The 23,914-nt window shown below is 37.4% G+C and overlaps 3 protein-coding genes across 3 annotated transcripts in view; 2 read left to right on the forward strand and 1 right to left on the reverse strand.

Moving 5' to 3' along the window:
* The first annotated feature begins 14,185 nt into the window (after positions 1-14,185).
* LOC112716675 (glucan endo-1,3-beta-D-glucosidase) lies at positions 14,186-16,966 on the forward strand. Its single transcript, XM_025768635.3, has one exon. The coding sequence runs from the start codon at positions 14,632-14,634 to the stop codon at positions 16,831-16,833; it is 2,202 nt and encodes a 733-aa protein (XP_025624420.1). The 5' UTR covers positions 14,186-14,631; the 3' UTR covers positions 16,834-16,966.
* A 638-nt stretch (positions 16,967-17,604) lies between these two features.
* On the forward strand, positions 17,605-20,058 carry LOC112716674 (glucan endo-1,3-beta-D-glucosidase-like). The gene has a single exon (XM_025768634.3). The coding sequence runs from the start codon at positions 17,605-17,607 to the stop codon at positions 19,885-19,887; it is 2,283 nt and encodes a 760-aa protein (XP_025624419.1). The 3' UTR covers positions 19,888-20,058.
* A 712-nt stretch (positions 20,059-20,770) lies between these two features.
* Positions 20,771-23,914, reverse strand: part of LOC112716677 (calcium-transporting ATPase 8, plasma membrane-type-like) — a 72,869-nt gene continuing 69,725 nt past the window's right edge. The window contains exons 6-8 of the mRNA XM_029289810.2: positions 22,194-22,300; positions 21,998-22,089; positions 20,771-21,203 (exon numbers count right to left, since the gene is read on the reverse strand). Coding sequence (XP_029145643.2) covers positions 22,217-22,300 — 84 coding nt within the window. The 3' untranslated portion in view covers positions 20,771-21,203; positions 21,998-22,089; positions 22,194-22,216. The remainder of the gene's footprint in view (positions 21,204-21,997; positions 22,090-22,193; positions 22,301-23,914) is intronic.

The following is a 23,914-nucleotide window of genomic DNA, read 5'->3' on the forward strand; positions in this document are numbered from 1 at the left end:
GTGATTGTGATTATGATGGTAATGGTGGTGGAATTTATAATGTTCAGAAAGGAGGTTTCTTCAAATTGAGATGATATGAGGGGTTCTATTTTCAGCATTGGCGACTACTCAACACTACAACTTGGCCTTTTATCAGTATTATTAAAGTGTTATAAGCAATATTATGGGGGTGTTGGGTATTGTTGGATAATTGATAATACAGTATAGTGGGGATTATTGGATTGGTGACTTGGATTTTAGATTGGTTTAGCACAAGTTGAGAAAATAATAGATTTCTTGATGGGGACGTTAAATGGGAAGGGTGGGAGTAAAGAAGACTGAAATTATTGATTGAAGTTTAAGATGGGAAATGATAAATGAAGGAATATGGAACTAGGCTATAGATGTAGTGTAGATTAAAGAAAAAAAAAAAAAGAGTTGATAGAAATGGTAGAAATTAAATTGTATCATGATACTAAAATTTGGGGAATTAATATACATCAGCAAACGTTTTTAAAATCAGTCCACAATTATGTGAAGATACAATGTTTTTCTTTTTCTCTTTATACTCTCCTACTTCTGCTACTTCGCTAGCAGCCCTGCTTTTGTCTTTTGCTCTTTGCTGTCACATCCGGGGTCTCTCTTTTCTTTTTAGATTTTAAATATTCATTTGAATATTTTTTTTTTTATGTATGTTACGTTTATGATCTTTTAATTTTGGATATTTGACATGTAAGATGATGTTGCATTACTAAGTTATTTTAGTAATTAAATTTAACTAAATTAATCTAATAACTTAAAGATTGATAACTAAAATTTTTTGTCGAAAAAAAAAGAGAAAAGCATAATAAGCATAAGAACAAAAAAAACTTAATTAAATTTATTACAAAAATAATTTATTTATTAAATATTTTTTTATTATACTTTTGGATATCTTTTAGTAATATTTTAAATTTTTTTATATATAATTTTAGATATTCATTTGAATGTTATTATAAAAAAATTAAAAAAAGTAACCAAAAAAACTCGATAAGTCACCAAAAAAAAAATAAATAAAACTGATATTAACGTATAAATAATTAGTTCTTTAGTTAGCCTCAATTTTATTTTATAAATTATTTTTATAAGTATTTATTGGGTTTGAGAATAATATCTTAGTAAACTCGTTATATCAAATTTAAATAAATTTTTGGAATTTTGCTAGGGAGCCAATGTAATAAGTATACAATGGGTATAATAGATTGATTTTTTAGTTCAATAAAAAGAAGTAATCATCCATATCATATAAATTCGAATATTTAGTATAAAATACTAATAATTTATCAAACACAATACATTCATATTATCTAGAATAACTATTTAGATATCAGAAATAATAAATATCTGATATCCTACTGAATTGTTTTAAATAAACGTCCAATATTTTAATTTTAATTTAAAATTAATTTCATTGTATATATTGTACGGAACATGTATTGCTCCATATACTTTCTCAAATTTTTGTTCATACGTTTGGGCCTTGTATCATGCATCTGGTCATTTTTTCCTAGAAAGAAACCAATATTCATCAATGTAAACACCAATCCAATAATTGACGAAGACCCAGAACCAAGTATTATATATGAGAAAAACAAAATTATTAGGAAAAAAGTGAAAAACGCGTCAACGTGATGAACACAAGTAACCGACACATACATCGGGATCATATCTTGAATTCTTGATAAGGGAAGTCATCAAAATTTTGGAGACAAGCAAAACATGCATATGATTTTTGACATGAACTGATGAGTTAGCACCTAGCTTGTACCAAACAAGTTTCATTTATTCTAGTTAATTAGTTGATTGGTTTGGTTAAGTGTTAAACCGAGCGAGTAATTGATCAAATCAACGTGATAAAAATTCGCTAAAAATTGGTTGGTTCGCATGATGTTGCTCCTTTGACTCAATCCGAGTCGTTGACCTCAAGGCAATGACAAGGCAAGAAATGAAGCTAAGCAAATTGACGACTGACACGTGTCAAATAAAGATGCCATGGAGGGAATACTGTAACAGAAGCTCTGGAGAAAAAATACAGGGGCATGTGAAGCAAAACAAAGGCTAAAAAGAATTTGAGCATCATTGTAATCAAACTACTAAGTTATCTCAACAAATGGCAAGTGTTTAACTGCATGGATAATCTTGATAATTTGTGTGCATATCTAAGTTTGATTATGAAGTCGTATAAATAGTAGAGAATTAAGAAATGATAGCGACTTAAATAAAGATTGTTAAAATATATTTTTTTAAAAATATTTTTAATAATTAAAATTTAACACATATAATTAATTAAATTGTATTAATTTTTATTAAAATTAGGTCAAATAAATTAATTTGACCGAAAAAATAATAAATTAAATTTTGAATTGATCTAAATTAATATTATTTTTTATAGAAAATGATTGTAATATTTTTATTATAGAAAATGATTAAAATATTTTTATTATATATATTAATTTTAAAAATTTTAAATTTTAGCTCATTTTTTCTCAGTCTCATGAGGTTAAAATTTAGAGTTTTTTAAAATTAATATACATACATATATATAATAGAGGTATTTTAATTATTTTTTATAATATGGATATTGTAATTTTTTTTATAAAAAAATATTAATTTAGATTAGTTCAAAATTAATTTATTAATTTTTTGGCTAAAAATTTATTTGTCTTGTCTAATTTTAATAAAAATAATACAATTTAAGCGATTATATGTGTTAAATTTTAATTATTTAAAAATATCTTTAAAAAAAGACGTTTTTGACATCTTTATCTGAGTGACTTTCTTAAGAAATTCACTGTTTTTAGGAATTTAAATTTTTTTCTTCCTTCACTTTTTGGTTTAATTATTTACATAATTTCATTCAATTTTTAATTAAATTTTTATAATTTTTTAAATTGATTCTTATATCATGTAACTTTTTTTTTAATTTAGTTTCTATCGACGTTAAACATCTAAAAAATGTTAATAAATTATAATTTTATTTATCTATCCATACTTTTTATTATAATATTCATATAAATTAAAATTCCTCCCATTCTCTTTTTTTTTCTTTTCCTTATCTTTTTTATTCTTGCAAGATCTTTTCTATTTTTTTTATTATCATGTCGATTATATGAAAGTCACAAAAATACTGAAATTAAATGAACCTAAAACCCTTATATGCTTATTTAGTCACAGATAATAAAGTCACAAAATAATCAATTTAATCTAAAATTTTTTATCAAATCATTTCAGTATTCAAAAAAATTAAACTTTCTTTTTTTAACTAAAACAGTAATATATTTTTATTTGTATAATTTTTTTTAAAAAAAATCGAAACTAAAATCAATTATACACAAGATAATGATACTGTTACGGTGGGTAACTGGAGATTAATAGAATGGATGACGTTGGTTGGCCCAATTGTCTGCAGAGGGTGGCTTTCGAGTAAGTTCGTTCGCTGGAGCCTCCTTCCGACTTGTGTACGTTAATAAATGGGGGGTGGTACCTGCAAAGACACTCCGATGCCTAAGTTAGCAAGGGTGTTAGCAGGTCTAGAGAGTATTGGGCTTAGAGATACCTGAGGGGTGTCAGTGTATTTATAGTGGTGAGCCAATAACCACCGTTGGAGTAGTGCCATATCTTTAGGGTGTTAACCGTCCCATTATCTTAGGGAGGTTAAGATATGGCTTGATGAAGCGGTTAGAGAGATTTTAGGGGCGGTTACTCATTTGAATGAGTGTTTATCTGCCAGCTAATCTCGTGCCCGACTTCTTTAGGACAGGTCGTAGTCAACACCGACTTCTTATCACGAAGGTCGGTGCTTAGCAAGGCTCAATCCTCTGGACTAGGCCTTTCTTTTAGACCTGGGCCTTTATTATTGGGCCAGGGTATGAACAGTGCCCCTACTTGAGCCCAAGATCTCTATAAGACTTGGGTTCGAGTATTTTACTCGGGATCGTAGTCGACTTGTTGGAGGACCGACGTGATTTTCTGAAACCGACGTGACTTTTCCGCGTCTTTTTGGTTCTGACAGTTACGTCTAATCAAGCGTCGTGTCCGTTAGGGATGTGCGTAGACTTTGGTAACGGTGCATTCTCATTAATGACTGCCCTGCTTTTACCATTACGCCCCTTAGCATATTTATAAATACTTTCCTTCTCTTTCCTTTTTTCGTTTCTGCAAATTTTCAAATTTCTTCTTCCTTTGTTCTTCATTCATTCGTGCTGCATTCTTGTGCTTCGGAGGCTTCTGCTTCTTCCAACCTTCATTTTCGGAAAGAGGTTAGTTTCTTTTTCTCTTTCGCACCTTTCGTATGCCTTTACTTTGTAGATAAATAGGTTTGTAGACTTTTGCTTGGTTCCTTTTTCTCCTCTCTAGAGACCTTTGTTTTTGATTTTTTCTTTTCTTTTTCCCTTTGTAGGTTTCCTCATTTTTCTTTAGAAAAAGAAAATGGCCTCCGTAGATTGGGTCGATGTTACTGTTCTAGGGGAGGAGCCGTTGGTTGATGCGGAGTTTATTACTCATCTTCGCACCCACCACCGGCTCTGTACTTCGGATGAGGATGAGCCTAAGTATGAATTGCTTATCCCAGGTTCAGAGGACCGAGTTTGTCATGGGAGAGCCAATGAAACGGCTCCTCATTTCTTCTTTATGTATGAGTGCATGATCACCCGTCTGGGCGTCTTTCTACCCTTTTCAGATTTTGAGGTGTCTGTTTTGCAGCATTGTCGGGTTGCCCCTACCCAGCTTCACCCCAACTCTTGGGGTTTCTTGAAAATTTATCAATTTATTAGCCATGCTCTGGATTTTCCGACCTCTCTGAAGATCTTTTTCCATCTTTTTCATACGACCAAGCCTTTTAGTGGGCTGAACAATAAACAACAATGGGTTTCCTTCCGAGCCATACAAGGTCGGAGAATTTTTACCCTTTTTGACGAGTCCTTCCATGATTTTAAAAATTACTTTTTTAAAGTGCAAGCTGTAGAGGGTCATCACCCCTTTTTTCTGGATGATAACTCTTCTCCTCGCTTTCCCTTATACTGACTGGAGGCTTCCCCTTGTGAGAAATATGGTCTGGATGACCTGGATGAAGTAGAGGCTGCCATTGTGGGGTTTCTCCGAGAAGTGTGGGGGAGGGCCCCATACTTGGATACCAAAAAGTTTCTCCAGGGGTCTCCGACCTTTATCCAAGCACAGCTAGGTAGTTTTCTCTTGTTTATTAGATTCCCGACTTGTTTGATTCCTTAGCTATTGTTTTCTTTTTCAGAAATGGCAAAGACAAATGCCCAGGAATCTTACCAGAGAGTCCAGGAGGCCAAAGCCAAGTCTCGCGCCCGGACTGGTGGTGCCAGGGTCATCTCTCCTCCTCCTCCTCCTCGGAACGTTGGGACTCTTTCCAAACCCATTGTGATTTCTTCTTCAGCTTCCTCTCAGCCGCCCCCCGTCGTCCGACCTTCCCCTGATCCAAAGAAGCGCAAGACCTTAGAGTCTGGTTCTTCTGGTGAGGTTAAGGCGGATTCTCTTGCATTCGTCCGAAAGAATATCTATCCTCATGCTCGTATAACCATGGATGATATGTCTGTTCGGAGCCACCTTACCACTATGATCGAGGAGAGTCTCAAAGCGGCGGGGGTCTGTGGCAAGCTCTTGGATATTTTTGAGAAGGCTCCTCTCAGCTCTTTAGGGATGACCTCGAGGGTCGAGGAGCTGGAAGGAAGGCTTCGTGCATACCAAGAGCATGAGGGAGAGTTGAAGAAGGAAATTGCCAAGCTGAGGGAGGAGAGAGATACCCTCCGGGAGAAAGGAAAGGTTTTGCAGGCCCAATGCAACATGGAGATGGATCTGAGAAAAACAGCGCAGGCCAGCTACCAAAGTTTATTCAATGATCTTGTGTCTGTGAAGACTGATCTGTTGAATTCTCGGAAGGCATATGATGAGTTGGAGGACTCTATTGCTGATGGCGCCGAGGAGTCTTGGAGGATCTTCCTGGAGCAGGTCAGAGTTATTGCTCCCGACTTGGATCTTTCTCCTTTACATCCTGACAAAGTTGTTATTGATGGTGCCATTGTAGATCCTCCTGCCCCCGTAATCGTTTCCGAGTCAGAATTGAAGACTCGGGGGCAGAGGATTATTGAGTCCCCTCCTCGTTCTAAAGACGCTCCGAGTTCTTCAGTAGATCCTCCTATCTCTTCATCTCCCATGGATGCCTCTGGTGGCGCTCCTCCTAATTCCGGGGGCGGTGATCCGTCTGCTCCTCTTCCTAAAAAATGATTCGTAGCTATTTGGGGGCCCGGCTTGTGGGCTCCTCATTTTAAACTCTTTTATTTACTTTCAGTTGGTTGTGTGGTTTGAACAATTTCCTTTGGCCTTTTAAGGCCGTAAACAAAATATTTAAAAAATATACCCTTTTTAATAAGGGTTTTTAAGTTAAAATAAATGCCCTTTTTTTGGATAAGGGTCTAGATTACCTCATGCGTGTATGCTTTTTTGATTTTTCGAAGTTCCCTTGATCTTTTCCAGAAAACCTTTTGCTTAGGCTTGTTTGTTTCTCTGAGCCTTTGGTTTAAGGACTTTTTAGGACAGCCCTTAAACTTTTTCTTAGGTTTTTCAATCTCTTTTTATTATCCCTTATACTCAACTTTGTTTTAGTGAGTTCCTGTGACTTAGGTTATTTTTGCGATGCGTTTTTCTTTTACTCGTTCCTTCACTCCGATTTACGGGTTGAAGTACTTCCGAGTTTTTCTACTTGAGTTCTCATTTCGACTTATGAGTCGGATTATTCCCGAGTTTTACGATCGGCTTATATAACCTCTTTACGCCGACTTGTACCTCGTCGTTTTATCCTGACGAGCATCTAGGTCGGTTCATGGGATTTTCACGTTTTGTCGAGCTTAAGTCGGCGCGTTTCGTAGAAAGACTTAGAAAAATAGAAAAGGGGTTTAAAAGAGATATTATAGATGAAAAAAGATCTTTATTAATTGGGGAGGTACCTTCTTGCTACTAAGGGTTTTAATAGCCTATTTTCCCTTAGTCTCTACTATGATGCCTCGTTAAAAACCCTTCTCCAGAAAAAACCCTTTAATTTTGGGAAAAAATCATGAAGTTGGGAAAAGAGTACATCAGGGAGTAGAGTTCGCTTTTAACTGTAGTACCTTTTCATATTACAAGCATGCCACGACCTTGGTAGCTCAGTGCCGTTCAGGTCGGTTACTTTATAATAACCTTTTCCTAAAACTTCATTGACTTTGTATGGTCCCTTCCAATTTGCGGCGAGCTTTCCTTCTCCTAATTTGTTGACTCCAATGTCGTTTCTGATTAAGACCAAGTCATCCGGGGCAAATGTTCTTCGAATGACTTTTTTGTTGTACCTTGTAGTCATCCTTTGTTTCAATGCTGCTTCTCTTATCTGGGCATTTTCTCGGACTTCGGGGAGCAAGTCGAGCTCCTCTTTGTGTCCCCGTACGTTTCCGACCTCGTCATGGAGAATTACCCTTGGGCTTTGCTCATTGATTTCTATTGGTATCATGGCTTCTACACCATAGACTAGTCGGAAAGGTGTTTCTCCCGTGGCGGATTGGGGGGTTGTCCTATAAGCCCATAGCACCTGAGGGAGCTCTTCAGCCCAAGCTCCTTTTGCTTCCTGCAGTCTCTTCTTTAGCCCTGCCAGTATGACTTTGTTGGCTGCCTCGGCTTGCCCATTGGTTTGTGGGTGCTCCACCGAGGTGAACTGATGTTTGATTTTCATACTGGCTACTAAGCTTCTGAAGGTAGCGTCGGTGAATTGGGTTCCATTATCTGTAGTGATGGAGTAGGGTATCCCATATCTTGTGATGATATTTTTGTAGAGGAACCTGCGACTTCTTTGAGCGGTGATGGTGGCCAATGGTTCTGCTTCTATCCACTTTGTGAAGTAATCTATTCCCATGATCAGGTATTTGACTTGTCCTGGCGCTTGGGAAAAAGGACCTAACAAATCCATTCCCCATTTTGCAAAAGGCCATGGAGAAGTGATACTGATGAGCTCTTCTGGTGGAGCCACGTGGAAATTTGCATGCATCTGGCATGGTTGACACTTTTTCACAAATTCTGTGGCATCTTTCTGCAAGGTCGGCCAGTAGAATCCAGCTCGGATTATTTTTCTGGCTAGTGACCTTGCTCCGAGATGATTTTCGCAGATCCCACTATGTACTTCCTCCAATACCTCGGGAGTTTTTGAGGCCGGTACACACTTTAACAATGGTGTTGATATCCCTCTTCTGTAGAGGACATTTCTCACCAAGGTGTAGTGTTGTGCTTGGATCTTTTTAGCTTCTTTCTCCTCCTTAGGGAGGATGTCGAATTTCATGTATTCGACTAAGGGATTCATCCATCCGAGGTTTAAACCGGTTATCTCAAGTACTTCTTGTTTGTCTTCTATTTTTGCTACTGAGGGTTCCTGGAGGGTCTCTTGAATCAGGCTTCTATTGTTCCCTCCCGGTTTGGTACTTGCTAACTTGGACAGGGCGTCTGCTCTGCTGTTTAAATCCCGAGTTATGTGTTTAACCTCGGTTTCTGCAAAATGCCCAAGGTGTTCCAGAGTTTTGTCCAAGTACCTCTTCATGTTTGGGTCCTTTGCCTGATACTCTCCACTTATCTGGGAGGTCACCACCTGTGAGTCGCTGTATATCATCACCTTTGTAGCACCGACCTCTTCTGCCAGCTTTAATCCGGCAATCAAGGCTTCATATTCTGCCTGATTATTTGAAGCTGGAAATTCAAATTTTAGGGAAACCTTTATCTGGGTCCCTCTTTCATCTACCAATATTATGCCTGCGCCGCTTCCTGTTTTATTGGAGGATCCGTCTACATAGAGTTCCCATGTAGTAGGTTTTTCCTCTTGATCCCCTGCGTATTCTGCAACGAAGTCAGCGAGGCATTGAGCTTTGATCGCCGTCCGAGTTTCATATCTTAAGTCGAACTCGGAGAGCTCTATTGCCCATTGAACAATTCTCCCTGCAACATCCGTCTTTTGGAGGATTTGCTTCATGGGTTGGTTCGTACGGACTCTTATTGTGTGAGCTTGAAAGTAAGGCCGTAGCCTTCGTGAGGCTACTACTAAGGAGTAGGCAAACTTTTCTAGTTTGTGGTACCTTAGTTCAGGGCCTTGTAGAACTTTACTGATGAAGTAGACTGGATGTTGTCCGACCTCGTCTTCTTTTATCAGGGCTGATGAGACAGCCTTGTTCGCTACGGATAAGTACAGGACGAGGTCTTTCCCAGGTACTGGTCGGGTTAGGATAGGAGGTTGGCTTAAAAACTTTTTGAACTCTTGGAGCGCCTCCTCGCATTCCGGAGTCCATTCAAACTGGCATCCCTTTCTCAATAGGGAGAACAGAGGAAGGGATTTTAGTGCCGATCCTGCCAAAAATCTGGAGAGGGCTGCAAGTCGGCCATTGAGCTGCTGGACTTCTCTCACACAAGTCGGACTTTTCATTTCTAGGATGGCTCTACACTTATCGGGATTGGCTTCAATCCCTCTTTGTGTTAGCATAAACCCTAGAAACTTCCCTGCCTCTACCGCGAAGGCGCACTTTGCGGGATTTAATCTCATCCCGTGCAGCCTTATGGTGTCGAAGACTTGCGAGAGGTCTGACAGGAGGTCGACTTCCTTCTTGCTTTTTACCAGCATGTCGTAGACGTATACTTCTATTAGGGTCCCTAGGTGAGGGGAAAACACTTTATTCATCAACCTTTGGTATGTGGCTCCTGCATTCTTTAATCCGAATGGCATGACCACGTAGCAGAAATTAGCTCTGGGTGTGATGAATGATGTTTTCTCCTGGTCTGGCTCATACATCGGGATTTGATTATATCCCGAGTAGGCGTCCATGAACGATAAGTATTGGTACCCCAAGCTGGAATCCACTAGGGTATCAATACTTGGTAGGGGATAAGGGTCCTTGGGACATGCCTTATTTAAGTCGGTATAGTCGACACACATTCTCCATTTGCCATTCTGTTTTTTGACTAGCACTACATTGGCTAGCCATGTTGGGTACTTGACTTCTCTGATGAAGCCAGCTTCCAGAAGCGCTTGTACTTGTTCTTCTACTATTAGGGTTCGTTCTGGCCCGAGCTTGCGTCTTCTTTGTTGTACAGGTCGGGACCCTGGATAAACCGAGAGCTTGTGGGACATGAGCTCGGGGTCAATCCCAGGCATGTCAGAGGCCTTCCAGGCGAAGAGGTCGGAATTATCTCTTAGGAGTTTAGCCAACTCTTGTTTTAGAGTTTCCCCTATGTTGACTCCTATATAAGTGTTTTTCCCTTCCTCTTTACCGACCTGTATCTCCTCGGTTTTTCCTCCCGGTTGTGGTCGCAGCTCTTCTCTGGCCCTTGCGCCGCCGAGCTCTATTGTGTGAACTTCTCTGCCCTTTCCTCTCAGATTTAGGCTTTCATTGTAGCATTTCCTTGCCAACTTTTGATCTCCCTTTACCGTTGCTATTCCCGCTGAGGTCGGGAATTTCATGCAGAGGTGGGGAGTGGATACCACCGCTCCGAGTCGATTAAGGGTAGCTCTGCCGATCAAAGCATTGTATGCTGACCCTACATCTATGACTATGAAGTCTATACTCAGAGTCTTTGATTTTTCCCCTTTTCCAAAAGTGGTGTGGAGGGATAAAAATCCCAGTGGTTTTATTGGCGTGTCACCTAATCCATACAAGATGTCGGGGTAGGCTCTTAATTCTTTCTCATCCAGCCCTAGTTTGTCAAAAGCGGGCTTAAAAAGAATGTCCGCCGAGCTTCCTTGGTCCACTAGGGTTCTGTGGAGATGGGCATTTGCCAGGATCATAGTTATTACTACTGGATCATCGTGTCCAGGGATTATTCCTTGCCCATCTTCTTTTGTAAATGAAATGGTAGGAAGGTCGGGTGACTCCTCCCCGACCTGGTAGACTCTTTTGAGATGTCTTTTGCGAGAGGATTTGGTAACTCCCCCTCCCGCAAACCCTCCTGAGATCATATGGATATGTCTCTCTGGAGTCTGCGGTGGTGGGTCTCTTCTATCCATATCATCTCGCTTTCTCTTTCCATGACTGTCCGACCTTTCTATGAGATATCTATCAAACCGACCTTCTCTAGCCAGCTTTTCTATCACATTTTTAAGGTCGTAGCAGTCGTTTGTGGAGTGACCATATATTTTATGGTACTCGCAGTAATCGTTGCGGCTCCCCCCTTTTTTATTTTTAATGGGTCTAGGGGGTGGCAGTCTCTCAGTATTGCAAATCTCTCTGTATACATCCACTATAGAAACTTTCAGAGGAGTATAAGAGTGATATTTTCTTGGCCTTTCGAGACCGAGCTCTTCCTTTTTCTTGGTTTCCCTTTCCCTCTCTTTTGTTGAGGGAGGGGACCCAGGTCGCCAACTCAGGTCTCTTAATTTGGCATTTTCTTCCATATTGATGTATTTTTCAGCTCTTTCCTGTACATCACTTAGAGAAACGGGATGTCTTTTAGATATGGACTGCGAGAAGGGACCTTCTCTAAGTCCATTGACTAATCCCATTATGACTGCCTCTGTGGGCAGGTCTTGGATCTCCAAACATGCTTTGTTGAACCTTTCCATATAGGCTCGTAAAGATTCTCCGACCTCCTGTTTTATTCCCAGGAGGCTCGGTGCATGTTTCACCTTGTCTTTCTGGATTGAGAACCTCATCAAAAACTTCCTTGAGAGGTCTTCAAAACTGGTAACCGACCTTGGGGGGAGGCTATCGAACCACTTCATCGCTGCTTTCGATAGAGTGGTCGGGAAGGTTTTGCATCGCATAGCGTCGGAGGCATCAGCTAGGTACATCCGACTTTTGAAGTTGCTCAGGTGATGCTTTGGATCCGTGGTTCCGTCGTAGAGGTCCATATCAGGGCTTTTGAAGTTCCTCGGAACTTTAGCCCTCATTATGTCCTCGCTAAAGGGATCCTCCCCACCTAAGGGTGGCTCTTCTTGTTCGTCACGGGAGTTGCGACTTTTGAGGGAGGATTCCAACTTTAAGAGTTTTCTTTCTAACTCTTTTCGTCGTTCCATCTCCTCTTTTAGGCTCTTTTCAGTTTTCTTTTGCCGCTCTCGCTCCTGCTCTAACTGCTCCAGGCGGCTGTGGACTAATCCCATGAGTTCAGTTACATGGGGTGGTCCTTCTTTTTCTGACTCGCGCCCTTCTGAGGAGTTTACCTTTGGGTTTTTTACTCCGGAGGTGCCTTCCCTGTGTTGATTATCGATTTCCTGGTGGAGGGTGAAATCCACATCGTTATTGCCTGTGTCCAGATTCTCTTGTTCAGAATCTGTCTCCACATGGCCTTCTTCGTGGGATCTGTCCGCCATCTATGGATGATCTCTCGGGTCCCCGGCAACGGCGCCAATGTTACGGTGGGTAACCGAAGATTAATAGAATGGATGACGTTGGTTGGCCCAATTGTCTGCAGAGGGTGGCTTTCGAGTAGGTTCGTTCGCTGGAGCCTCCTTCCGACTTGTGTACGTGAATAAATGGGGGGTGGTACCTGCAAAGACACTCCGATGCCTAAGTTAGCAAGGGTGTTAGCAGGTCTAGAGAGTATTGGGCTTAAAGATACCTGAGGAGTGTCAGTGTATTTATAGTGGTGAGCCAATAACCACCGTTGGAGTAGTGCCATATCTTTAGGGTGTTAACCGTCCCATTATCTTAGGGAGGTTAAGATATGGCTTGATAAAGCGGTTAGAGAGATTTTAGGGGCGGTTACTCATTTGAATGAGTGTTTATCTGCCAGCTAATCTCGTGCCCGACTTCTTTAGGACAGGTCGTAGTCAACACCGACTTCTTATCACGAAGGTCGGTGCTTAGCAAGGCTCAATCCTCTGGACTAAGCCTTTCTTTTGGACCTGGGCCTTTATTATTGGGTCAGGATATGAACAGATACATATATGTTATGTCATCAATTTATTTTTTTCAAGTTATAATAATGATATATATCCGAAGAGATCACACAAACAATTAAAATCAATATGTAAATAAAAATTAAAATTCCACCTCAAATTTTAAACACCATACGAAAAAATTTCTAAACTAAAAAAAAAAAACTAAATAAAAAGCACAAAGAAACAAAATGCGTATAAAAAGGAGTTAAAACGATAAAAATGAAAATCCTGAAATAATCTCAAATTCCTCTTTATAAAGAATGAAACATTAAGTTGAGAAATCACCATTAAAGTCATTATTTTTCGTTGTCAAAAAAAGAAAAAAAAGAAAAAAAAGAGCAAGACACAAATTAAAAAAGTACATAACCTAATCTCATTTACTAATCTATTATCAATTATTGAACTTTTTTAGTGCACATATACATTTATAATTTTCCTCGCAATGAAACAATAAAAAACTATAAACTTATGAAAAGCAAAAAGATAATAAAAAAATATTTTTATTACAAAGATGACATCATAATATATAAAGCATGATGAAGATTTTCAATTACTTATTTTTCTATAATTATCTCGTTTTTTTATCTTTTTTTTTATTCGTTATTAATAAAATAATAATAATTTATAATTTTTTTAATAATTTTTAAAATGTTCATTAATTTAAAATTTTTCTTTAAAAGTACTTAATTTTTTGAAGCAATTATTAATTTTTATTATTTGTATTTATTTTTAAAAAGTTTATTAATAAATTCTATTTTTCGAAAGAAAAAATTCCTCTCCTCTCTAATTTTGTGTCGATACTTATAAATTTTGTAATAAAATCTAAGGTACGTGTGAATTATTAAATATGTCAAGTACATAATTTAATTTAATGTGTCTTTCATCTTATAAACTCCTCACTTTTTTTATTTTTTTTACGTGGGACTAACTTTAACATTTCTCATACTTGTAATATTAACAATCTCTCCTTCAAGTGTGAGTCTTCACATCAAGCATCAACTTCTTCTCTTTCTAATTCCTTCACTACGAATATTCGACCATCACACCGCCGCAAAACACGACACGCCGCCCAGACCACCTTTGCCAAAAAGACTTTCGATGCTTCACCTTGAATACTCTTTAAATAATCAAATATTATTATATTAACAAAATAACAAATTTTTATACACATTTCTAGAGAAATTATCAAATACATGAATCTCATCAATAATTATGTAAAACTTTTTATATGGTTAAACTCATACAGCAATTACCAAAACTTTATAGAGCCAAAGAATGTTGATTTTCCTGGTTGCTTTCGTCCCCTTTGAATAAAACATATTCATAAGTCATAATTTCTTAACCACGAAGAGTTGTATATAATTTCCCCGCAGTTACTTACTTCCATTCTCATTTGCACACGCACAGATCACACGTCTTACAAATTCTTGATACGCATGATGATGCCATCTCTTCCTTGCACCTCTTACCTCCCTTTCTTCCTTCACATGCCAACACATATTCATATACCTTCCCAACTTCCGCCGTCAACTTCAATCCAAATAATAAAAACACCCACTCTTCACTCTCCTCTCTCCACCTGCTTCCATAAAATCCATCCCAACAAACTTAACCAACTCCTTCAAGAAAATGCAATCATAGTCAAACCCCTCCATCATAATCCCAACCTCCACACAATTTAAAAAAAAAAGTGAAAAATAAAAATAAAAATAAAAATGCTGAAGAAACTGCGAGGCAAGGTGAGCATTGCATTCACACAAGGCCTCAAAAAACGCCCTAAACCCTATAAAACCCCAAAACCAGAATCAGAATCACAATCACAACCACCATCACAATCACCAGAGTTTTCAGTTCCAACAACAATGCCACGCACCAATAAGCAGCGTTTTCCATTCATATTCCCAGAGACTGATTCCAATGTGCTTCCAGAACCTTCCAATTTCTTCTCCCAAAACCTTCTCTCAAACCCACTCCCAACAAACTCGTTCTTCCAAAACTTCGTTCTCAAAAACGGTGACGTTCCAGAATACTTTCATCCTTACCTAATCAAACCCTCAAATTCCTCTCTTTCCCTCTCATACCCTTCGCAAATCTCAAACACCGCATTCACCTACCAAGCCTTCAACTCCGATCTCACAATCACTAATTCAAACGAAAAAACCTTTCATTCCAATCACAAAATCTCCTCCTACAGTGATCTGAGTGTAACGTTGGAGATTCCTTCTTCTAATCTCAGATTCTTCCTTGTTAGGGGAAGCCCCTTTGTCACTTTCTCTGTTACTCAACCAACTCCTCTTTCAATCTCAACCATCCACGCAATCCTCTCTTTCTCTTCTTCCAATGAATCGCAAACCAAGTTCACTTTTCAGTTCAATAACGGCCAAACGTGGCTCCTCTATGCTTCTTCACCGATCAGGCTTAACCACACTCTCTCTGAGATCACTTCTGATCCGTTTTGTGGTGTGATTCGGGTAGCTCTTTTGCCGGGTTCCGATTCGCGGCAGGTGGCGGTTCTTGATAGGTTCAGTTCTTGTTACCCTGTGAGTGGTGATGCTGTGTTTTCAAAGCCTTATAGTGTTGAGTATAAGTGGGAGAAGAAAGGGTGGGGTGATTTGTTGATATTAGCACACCCTCTTCATCTTCAGCTTTTGTCTAATGTTGGTTCTGGTGTTGTTGTTTTGGAGGATTTGAAGTATAAGAGCATTGATGGTGATCTTGTTGGTGTTGTTGGGGATTCATGGATATTGGAAACAAATCATGTTTCTGTGACTTGGCATTCTATTAGAGGTATTAGGGATGGATCTTATGATGAAATTGTTTCGGCTCTTGTGAGGGATGTTGAGGGACTGAATTCGGCTGGGATATCGACGAATTCGTCCTATTTCTATGGCAAATTGGTTGCCAGGGCGGCGAGGTTGGCGTTGATAGCCGAAGAAGTGTGTTTTCCTGATGTGATTCCTGCTGTTAGGAAGTATTTGAAGGAGACCATCGAGCCGTGGCTCGACGGAAGTTTTAATGGGAATGGATTTCTGTATGATAAGAAATGGGGAGGCATTGTTACAAAGCAAGGGTCTAATGATTCCGGTGCTGATTTTGGGTTTGGAATTTACAATGATCACCATTATCATTTGGGATATTTTCTATATGGAATTGCAGTGCTTGCTAAGATTGATCCTGCTTGGGGAAGGAAGTATAAGCCTCAAGCATATTCGCTTATGGCTGATTTTATGACATTGAGCAGAGGATCGAATTCTAGTTTTACGCGTCTGAGGTGTTTTGATCTGTATAAATTGCATTCTTGGGCTGGAGGGTTAACTGAGTTTGCAGATGGAAGGAATCAAGAGAGTACTAGTGAAGCTGTGAATGCATATTATTCGGCAGCATTGATGGGTCTGGCTTATGGGGATCCCCACCTTGTTGCGATGGGATCGACGCTTACAGCGTTGGAAATTCACGCAGCGCAAATGTGGTGGCAAGTTAAAGAGGGAGGGAATGTATATGAGGAAGATTTCACAAGAGAGAACAGGGTAGTTGGGGTTCTATGGGCTAACAAAAGAGACAGTGCACTATGGTTTGCACCTCCTGAGTGGAGAGAATGTAGACTTGGGATTCAGCTCTTACCAATACTTCCCATTTCCGAAGTCCTTTTCTCGGATGTTGATTTTGTGAGGCAGCTTGTAGAGTGGACATTGCCTGCCTTGAACAGGGAAGGGGTTGGAGAGGGGTGGAAGGGATTTGTCTATGCCCTGCAAGGAATCTATGATAGTGAAAGTGCGCTGCAAAAGATACGAAGCTTGAATGGTTTCGATGATGGTAACACGTTGACTAACCTCTTATGGTGGATTCACAGCAGAGGCGCTGAGGATGACTCGTTTGCGCATGGGAAACACTCTTGGTTTGGTCATTACTGCCACTAGGTATTGTTAATGATTTCAAATACTTGAAAAGATAATAAGTTACATAGTTTCTGGCATTGTACCTATTTATGTATTTGATGTATGTTTCTTACAATTCCTCTGTAAGTATAAAGTCTTTGGCGGTTCGCATTCATTCTGAGTCTTTAATGCTATGTTCACATCATAAATTTTGGCATTTTGAGTTAGTGAAGTTAAAGTGGCTAAAACTGATGGATGCCCTTTAATCAAGGAAACAACACTATACAAATATTGGTAATGTAACTTTGATGGTAATTTCCTTTTGAAAGATTTGTTAGCAGCAGAAACTTGAAAGAGTAAAATATGTGAATTCGTTTTACCAGTATGTTGTCCCTTCAATTTTATGTCTGAGGTCAAAAAACCTATGAAGTTATTTATTCACAAGGCTTGTGATTTTCCAACTTAACCACAAGAATCCTGAAGGATATAAAGTATGAACTGATCTCCCATTCAGATAACTTTTCATATTAGCAAGACCCTTTTTTATTCTTTCCTTTCTAAACACCCGAAATTGTTTCTTATGTATTCTTACTAGTCACGCATGGCATCATCCTTTCATTTTTCATCAAACAATTCCTTTCTTCATTCAATTCCCATTCCCCAATTCCTTTCTTTTTTAGTTCACCTTTCCCTCCCCTCCAACTATATAAAAAATTACAACCCATTCCCTCCAACTAACTTAAACCCCTACCAAATCCAAATCTCATTCATAAATCAAACAATATAATTAGCAGTGCCAAATTAAAATTCACAATGCTAAAAAGATTACTTAAAGGTAAAAAACGAAGACCACCACCACCACTTCTTCCTCCTCCTCCTCCTCCTCCGCCACCGCCACCTCCTCCTCCTCCACCAGCATCACCACCACCTCCTCCTCCTCCTCCTCCTCCTCCTCCTCTGCCATCATCATCACCAACACCATCACCATCCTCGTTACTGTCACTGCCCCCACCACCTTCACCTCCACCACCACCAAAGCAACCAAACATGCCATTCCTCTTCCCTAAAACAGATTCCAGAATCCTCCCAGATCCTTCAAACTTCTTCTCCCAAAACCTTCTATCAAATCCACTTCCCACAAACTCATTCTTCCAAAACTTTGTCATAAAAAACGGTGATCAACCCGAATACATTCACCCTTACCTCATCAAATCATCCAACTCCTCCCTCTCATTCTCTTACCCTTCCCACTTGGCCACCCCCACTTTCATATCCCAAGTCTTCAACCCTGACATAACCATCTCCTCCATAACCAAACCCGATCATGATTACTCTCACTTGAAGCATGTAATCACTTCCTATAGTGACCTGAGTGTAACTTTAGACATTCCCTCTTGCAACTTGCGGTTCTTCCTTGTTAGAGGAAGCCCTTTTGTTACATCATTGGTAACCAATAATACGCCACTTCTTATCACAACCATTCATGCCATCACTTCATTCTCCTCGAACAGCACTCTGACTAAGCACACCATGCAACTCAACAATGGTCAGACATGGCTTATATATACTACAACAGCAGTTACCATGACTAATAGTCGCCTTTCCGAAGTTACCTCTGATGGGTTCTCTGGCATTATTAGAATAGCATTGCTGCCTGATTCAGACACCAAATACGAGTCATTTCTTGATAGGTTCAGCACTTGTTTTGCCATCTCTGGTGATGCTTTGTTTGCGAAAGCTTTTTGTGTCGAATACAAATGGGAAAAGAAAGGATGGGGTGAGTTGTTAATGCTAGCTCACCCTCTTCACCTTCAGCTTCTGTCAACTAACGATTGTGATGTAACGATTCTGAATGATTTCAAGTATAGAAGCATTGATGGGGACCTTGTTGGCATTGTTGGAGACTCATGGGTTTTGAAAAGTTACCCTGTTTCTGTTACTTGGCATTCCGCTAGAGGAATCAAAGAATCTTCATATGATGAAATTTCTGCAGCACTTTCTGAAGATGTAAATTCTTTGAACAACTCAGGAATAATCACAACAACATCTTGCTATTACTATGGGAAATCCATAACAAGAGCAGCGAGATTGGCTTTGATAGCTGAAGAGGTTTCATTTCATGATGTCATCCCGGTGATTAGGAAGTTTTTGAAGGATGCAATTGAGCCATGGTTAGATGGAACTTTCGAAGGAAACGGTTTTCTCTATGATTCAAAATGGGGAGGAATTGTTACTTCACAAGGATCTAAAGATTCGAGTGCAGATTTCGGATTTAGTATTTACAATGATCATCATTATCATTTGGGATATTTTCTATATGCAATTGCAGTGCTTGCAAAGATTGATCCAGCATGGGGAAGAAAGTATAAGCCTCAAGCATATTCGCTTATGGCGGATTTCATGAACTTGGGAAGAAGATCAAACTCTAGTTACACCCGTTTGAGATGTTTTGATCTTTACAAATTGCATTCTTGGGCTGGAGGTCTAACTGAATTCGCAGATGGAAGAAACCAAGAGAGCACAAGTGAAGCTGTGAATGCATATTACTCTGCAGCGTTGATGGGTCTCGCTTATGGCGACACCCATCTTATTGCAACAGGATCAACTCTTGTAGCATTGGAAATGCATGCAGCTCAAATGTGGTGGCATGTAAGAGAAGGAGAAAACTTGTATGATGAAGATTTTGTGAAAGAGAATAGAATAATGGGTGTTCTTTGGGCTAATAAAAGAGACAGTGGTCTTTGGTTTGCTCCACCAGAATGGAGAGAATGTAGGCTTGGAATTCAGGTTCTGCCATTGTTGCCTATAACAGAGACATTGTTCTCTGATGTTGGTTATGTGAAGGAGCTTGTGGAATGGACAAAGGCAAATTTGAATAGGAAAGGTGTTGGTGAAGGGTGGAAAGGCTTTATCCATGCCATGGAAGGAACTTATGATAGAGAAAGTGCATTGCAGAAGATAAGAAGCTTGAAGGCTTTTGATGATGGAAACTCTCTAAGCAATTTGCTGTGGTGGATTCATAGTAGAGGTGATGTTGTTGAGGAAGAGTTTGATCATGGAAAACATTATTGTTGGTTTGACCATTATTGCCATTAGGTGCTGTTCTTTATGTTTTCATGTTTCTATAATGTAAATTTAAGAGGCTAAAGTTAAGAGTAACTAGCTATTTAACCCTTGTCTGTCTTTCATATTGATGTTTGTAAATTTGTCATTGAAAAGGTAGCGTTGAATTGAATGAGATGTTTGCCGAGTGTTATATATGTTGAATTGAATACCTCAACCTTTTATATTATAACCAATTGACTATCTAATTTGTTTCTTCATCTATTTATAATCTACAAAAGTAATTTTTTATACAATACTTTTTTAATGATACCATATCAACACTTCTAAATGCATAGTAATGTATAAGAATCAGCCAATCATCTTTAGAAAAAAAAATTTAAATTCTTATCTATTATTATTCAACTAAAACATAAATAACTAATTAAATACAATAAATATATACAAATAAAGTGTCATAATAATTATAATTATAAGAAGTTTCAATTACAAATATTCAAATCTCACATTATTTGACTTATTTATATATATTATATAAGATTTACTACTATACTATTTGATCTATTTATAAATAATGTTGCATACAACTCTTATTACTATACAAATTGTTAAAAACGACTCCAAATAAGTTTAAATTTGACACAACATCTTACTAGGTATATTTAAATATATTATTTTATATTATATTTTGGTGTTTTCATTCGAATAATTTTTTTTAACTTTTCTAATAATTATTTGCAAATAATGAAAACAACAAATTTTGAATTAATTAGGTTTATTCATATTTAATAAGTCTGGGATATAGTTAATTGTTCACGATCTCTATTGTCTACCTAGCAAAATTGTGATAGTTTATATTATCAATGCAAGAAAATTATAATATTTTTATCAAGATGAATGAAGAATTACAGCAATATCACTAAATGTAAATTACTGAACAAATGAAAAAGTACTTCGCCACATAAACGTGGGGGCATATGCAGAGACGCAAATATTGTTGGTTGAAACAAAGAAAGATAAATATCATATAGTATATCGTCATATATAAAAAAAAAAAGGAGAGTATCGGACTCTATTAACGGTTGATTTAAAAATCTTGATAATAAACAAAACATGTGACTGCACTACAGTATAGAACCTGGTGCGTTGATGTTCTTCGACGTTGAAATCTTGAAAATAAGTTTACAATCAAATAGCAACATATAACTAGTTTGGAGTACGAAGGACTTTCTCTTGTTGTACTCTGACCACTTTGCATTTGAGTTCTTCCATGAAGAATTCTTCTAAATTTATTATTGATTGGAGTGTGTGGCACTGGTATCAACTTCCCAAAACAACCAAGAGGCCAACTGAAAACGTGGAGAAAAATCTATTATATATTCCTATGATTTGAACTATATATGTATATGAGAAATTTTTGGAGAATAGCCATCTTTAGTATTTTTTGTTATTATTTGGACAGCACAAATATTAAATTGTCTTTAATAAATATAAATTTTATTAATTCATGTGTGTAAATTCTGAAAAAATGTAAGTACAAATTGTATTGATTTATGCGTATAAAATTTTGATAAATATAACTACAAACTATATATTTATTGTGTGCAAAATGTCTATAAATATAAGTGCAAATTATTGCTGGCTAAATACTGACAAAAAATAATAATATTTACCCGTGATGTAATATCGTTATATATATATACCTAATGTAATAATACTTACATTAGTGAATAGTATTCTATAGATTATTAGTATCATTAATCTTACCACTTAATTGAATTGGAAATTTCATTCATATTCCAGCTACCATTTAATGTTGACGGCATCTATTAGATTAATATTTTTGAAAATACAAATAAAAATATAAAGATACCTTTAGTTTTTTTTTTTTTTGACAAAAATACCTTTAGTTTGTGTTTTCGTTTTTTATTTTTATTTTCAGTGTTTTTTTTTTCAAAATTTTGTAAAAAAAAAAAAAAAGATAAAAAATAGAAAATATGATTTTATTGTTTTTTATTTTTTTTTAACAAAATTTTAAAAATAGAAAACACTAAAAATGAAGAAGAAAAAAAACGAATGTTATTTGAAATTCGATAAGCATTCAAAGATTATCTTAGCGTTCAAATGCCAATGATTTTCTTACCTAATAAAGCCAATAATGACACAGATGAACCACTGCTTCCAATTAAGCCTGAATGTGGAAGTGAATTTTCCGAGGAATTCAACGATGATAAACTGGAAGAACAAAAAAAAAATAGCGATTTTATTGTTTTCTTAAAATGTTCTCAAACAGAAAAAAAAAAAGCCAAAATATAGAGAAAAGTTCAAAGAGCGCTAACCTGAAGTACAACTGTCAAGCCTATTATTCCCATAAAGAGGTAGATCTCGTGACTCCTTTAAATATGTTGAATTCATCTAGCTTCCTTGCATTAAATTCATTGAAGATCTGCACTTTTGAAAATAGAATTCTTAAGAATTTAACGTCAATGTCGAATTTAACATCAATGTCCATAAGACGGAGTAGCAAGAAATCTGGTAGAATGTGATCATGTTGATTAAGTGTTAACTCCTTGCTAGAAGCTAAGGAGCAGAATATTCATGATATTTATGTGCTTGCTTAGTTGCATTATATCAATTCTTCTGTATTACCGTTCAATTTCACTAATTTTATGCTTTGTTCCTCTAATTGCATAATTGATTAAATATTAGATTTCTACTTTGTTAGATGAGTTAAATTTAGATGAGGATCACTTAAACTATAATGCACATATGCAAAGCAGGATACCAGGATCTATCATAAGGAGCCAAAATTGATAAATCCAGGCCTCTTCTCACTAATCGAACCATAATTCAAGCTACAAGAGTCCGATTGATCAGCACCATGTCAAAGATAGCCGGATCACTGCCTACGCCCTGTTGATGTCTCAATAGCGCAACTCTGGCAAAATCAACCAGACAATGAGACAATGCAAGTACTACCAGGCTAATGGTCATGTGTTAGGGACTTGGATAATATGGGGTGTCCAAAATCGCACATCGAGTATTATAGGATGGTTAACGTTGTATTTAAAGAGAATGGTTCTTTCTCATTAACAGCTAGCTTTTAAGGTATTATTTTTCACTTTCTTTAGGAATTGAGCATACTATGTAGGGCTGGCCCATTTAGGCCTGACACACCTAAGCCTACGGGTTATACGAGTTAGCCCGTTTAAGCATGCTTTGTTCATAGGCCATAATTTTTCAGCCGGGACAGTTTATGACCAGCTCGACAGGCTAAATAGGACTGACCTATTTACTTTTATTTTTATTTTTTGAAAAATACTTTTAGCAAAAAAGGCAACTTTTTTGTCAAAAACCTTAAACAAACAATTTTTTAGTTGGTGAGTCAGATTTTCAAGTCAGATCATGGAGAATATTGACGAAAAAAAGTGTTTTTTTTTAGAAATGCAAAAAAATTAAACGGGCTGCCTGTTTAGCCCGTGAGCTGGCCTATTTAAACCGAAATTTAGACAGACCTAATTCAAGGGGCAAAAATCCATCCGTTTAAACGGGTAAGCAGACTAACCCAATGAGTTTGACTTATTTTGACAGTCCTATACTCTAGCCAATAGGCCTTTCAGATTGATGAGTATTCAATAGCAATGGGAACTAGTTTCAAATTTCTGTCATTATATAAACTTTAGTATGAGTATGACATGCCAGCCATTTGAATTATGATTAGTTGCTATATAAGGATAATAAGAGAATTGATTAGAGATCAAAGTACATGAAGCAAAAGCAAAAATAAGGCCTAGAATATTAGAATATGAGATATATAGAATTAACATCCTTTATAATATCTTCTTCATATTAGATGTAACAAAATGAACACTTAGAACCTTTTGATGCATAAATCTAATGAATTATGATAATGAAATCTTTTAAGGTAGTACTTAGCATAAGATTCGAGAAATTAATGTGAAAAATTATGATATATATGCAAGGTTTGGTTATATAAATCTTATTTTCTACGTTATTATAAATGTGATTACTTAGATAGGTGTTATTCCCTATATTGTTA

The sequence above is a fragment of the Arachis hypogaea genome, chromosome 10 (genome assembly GCF_003086295.3).
Source record: "Arachis hypogaea cultivar Tifrunner chromosome 10, arahy.Tifrunner.gnm2.J5K5, whole genome shotgun sequence".
NCBI classification, from domain to species: Eukaryota; Viridiplantae; Streptophyta; class Magnoliopsida; order Fabales; family Fabaceae; genus Arachis; species Arachis hypogaea.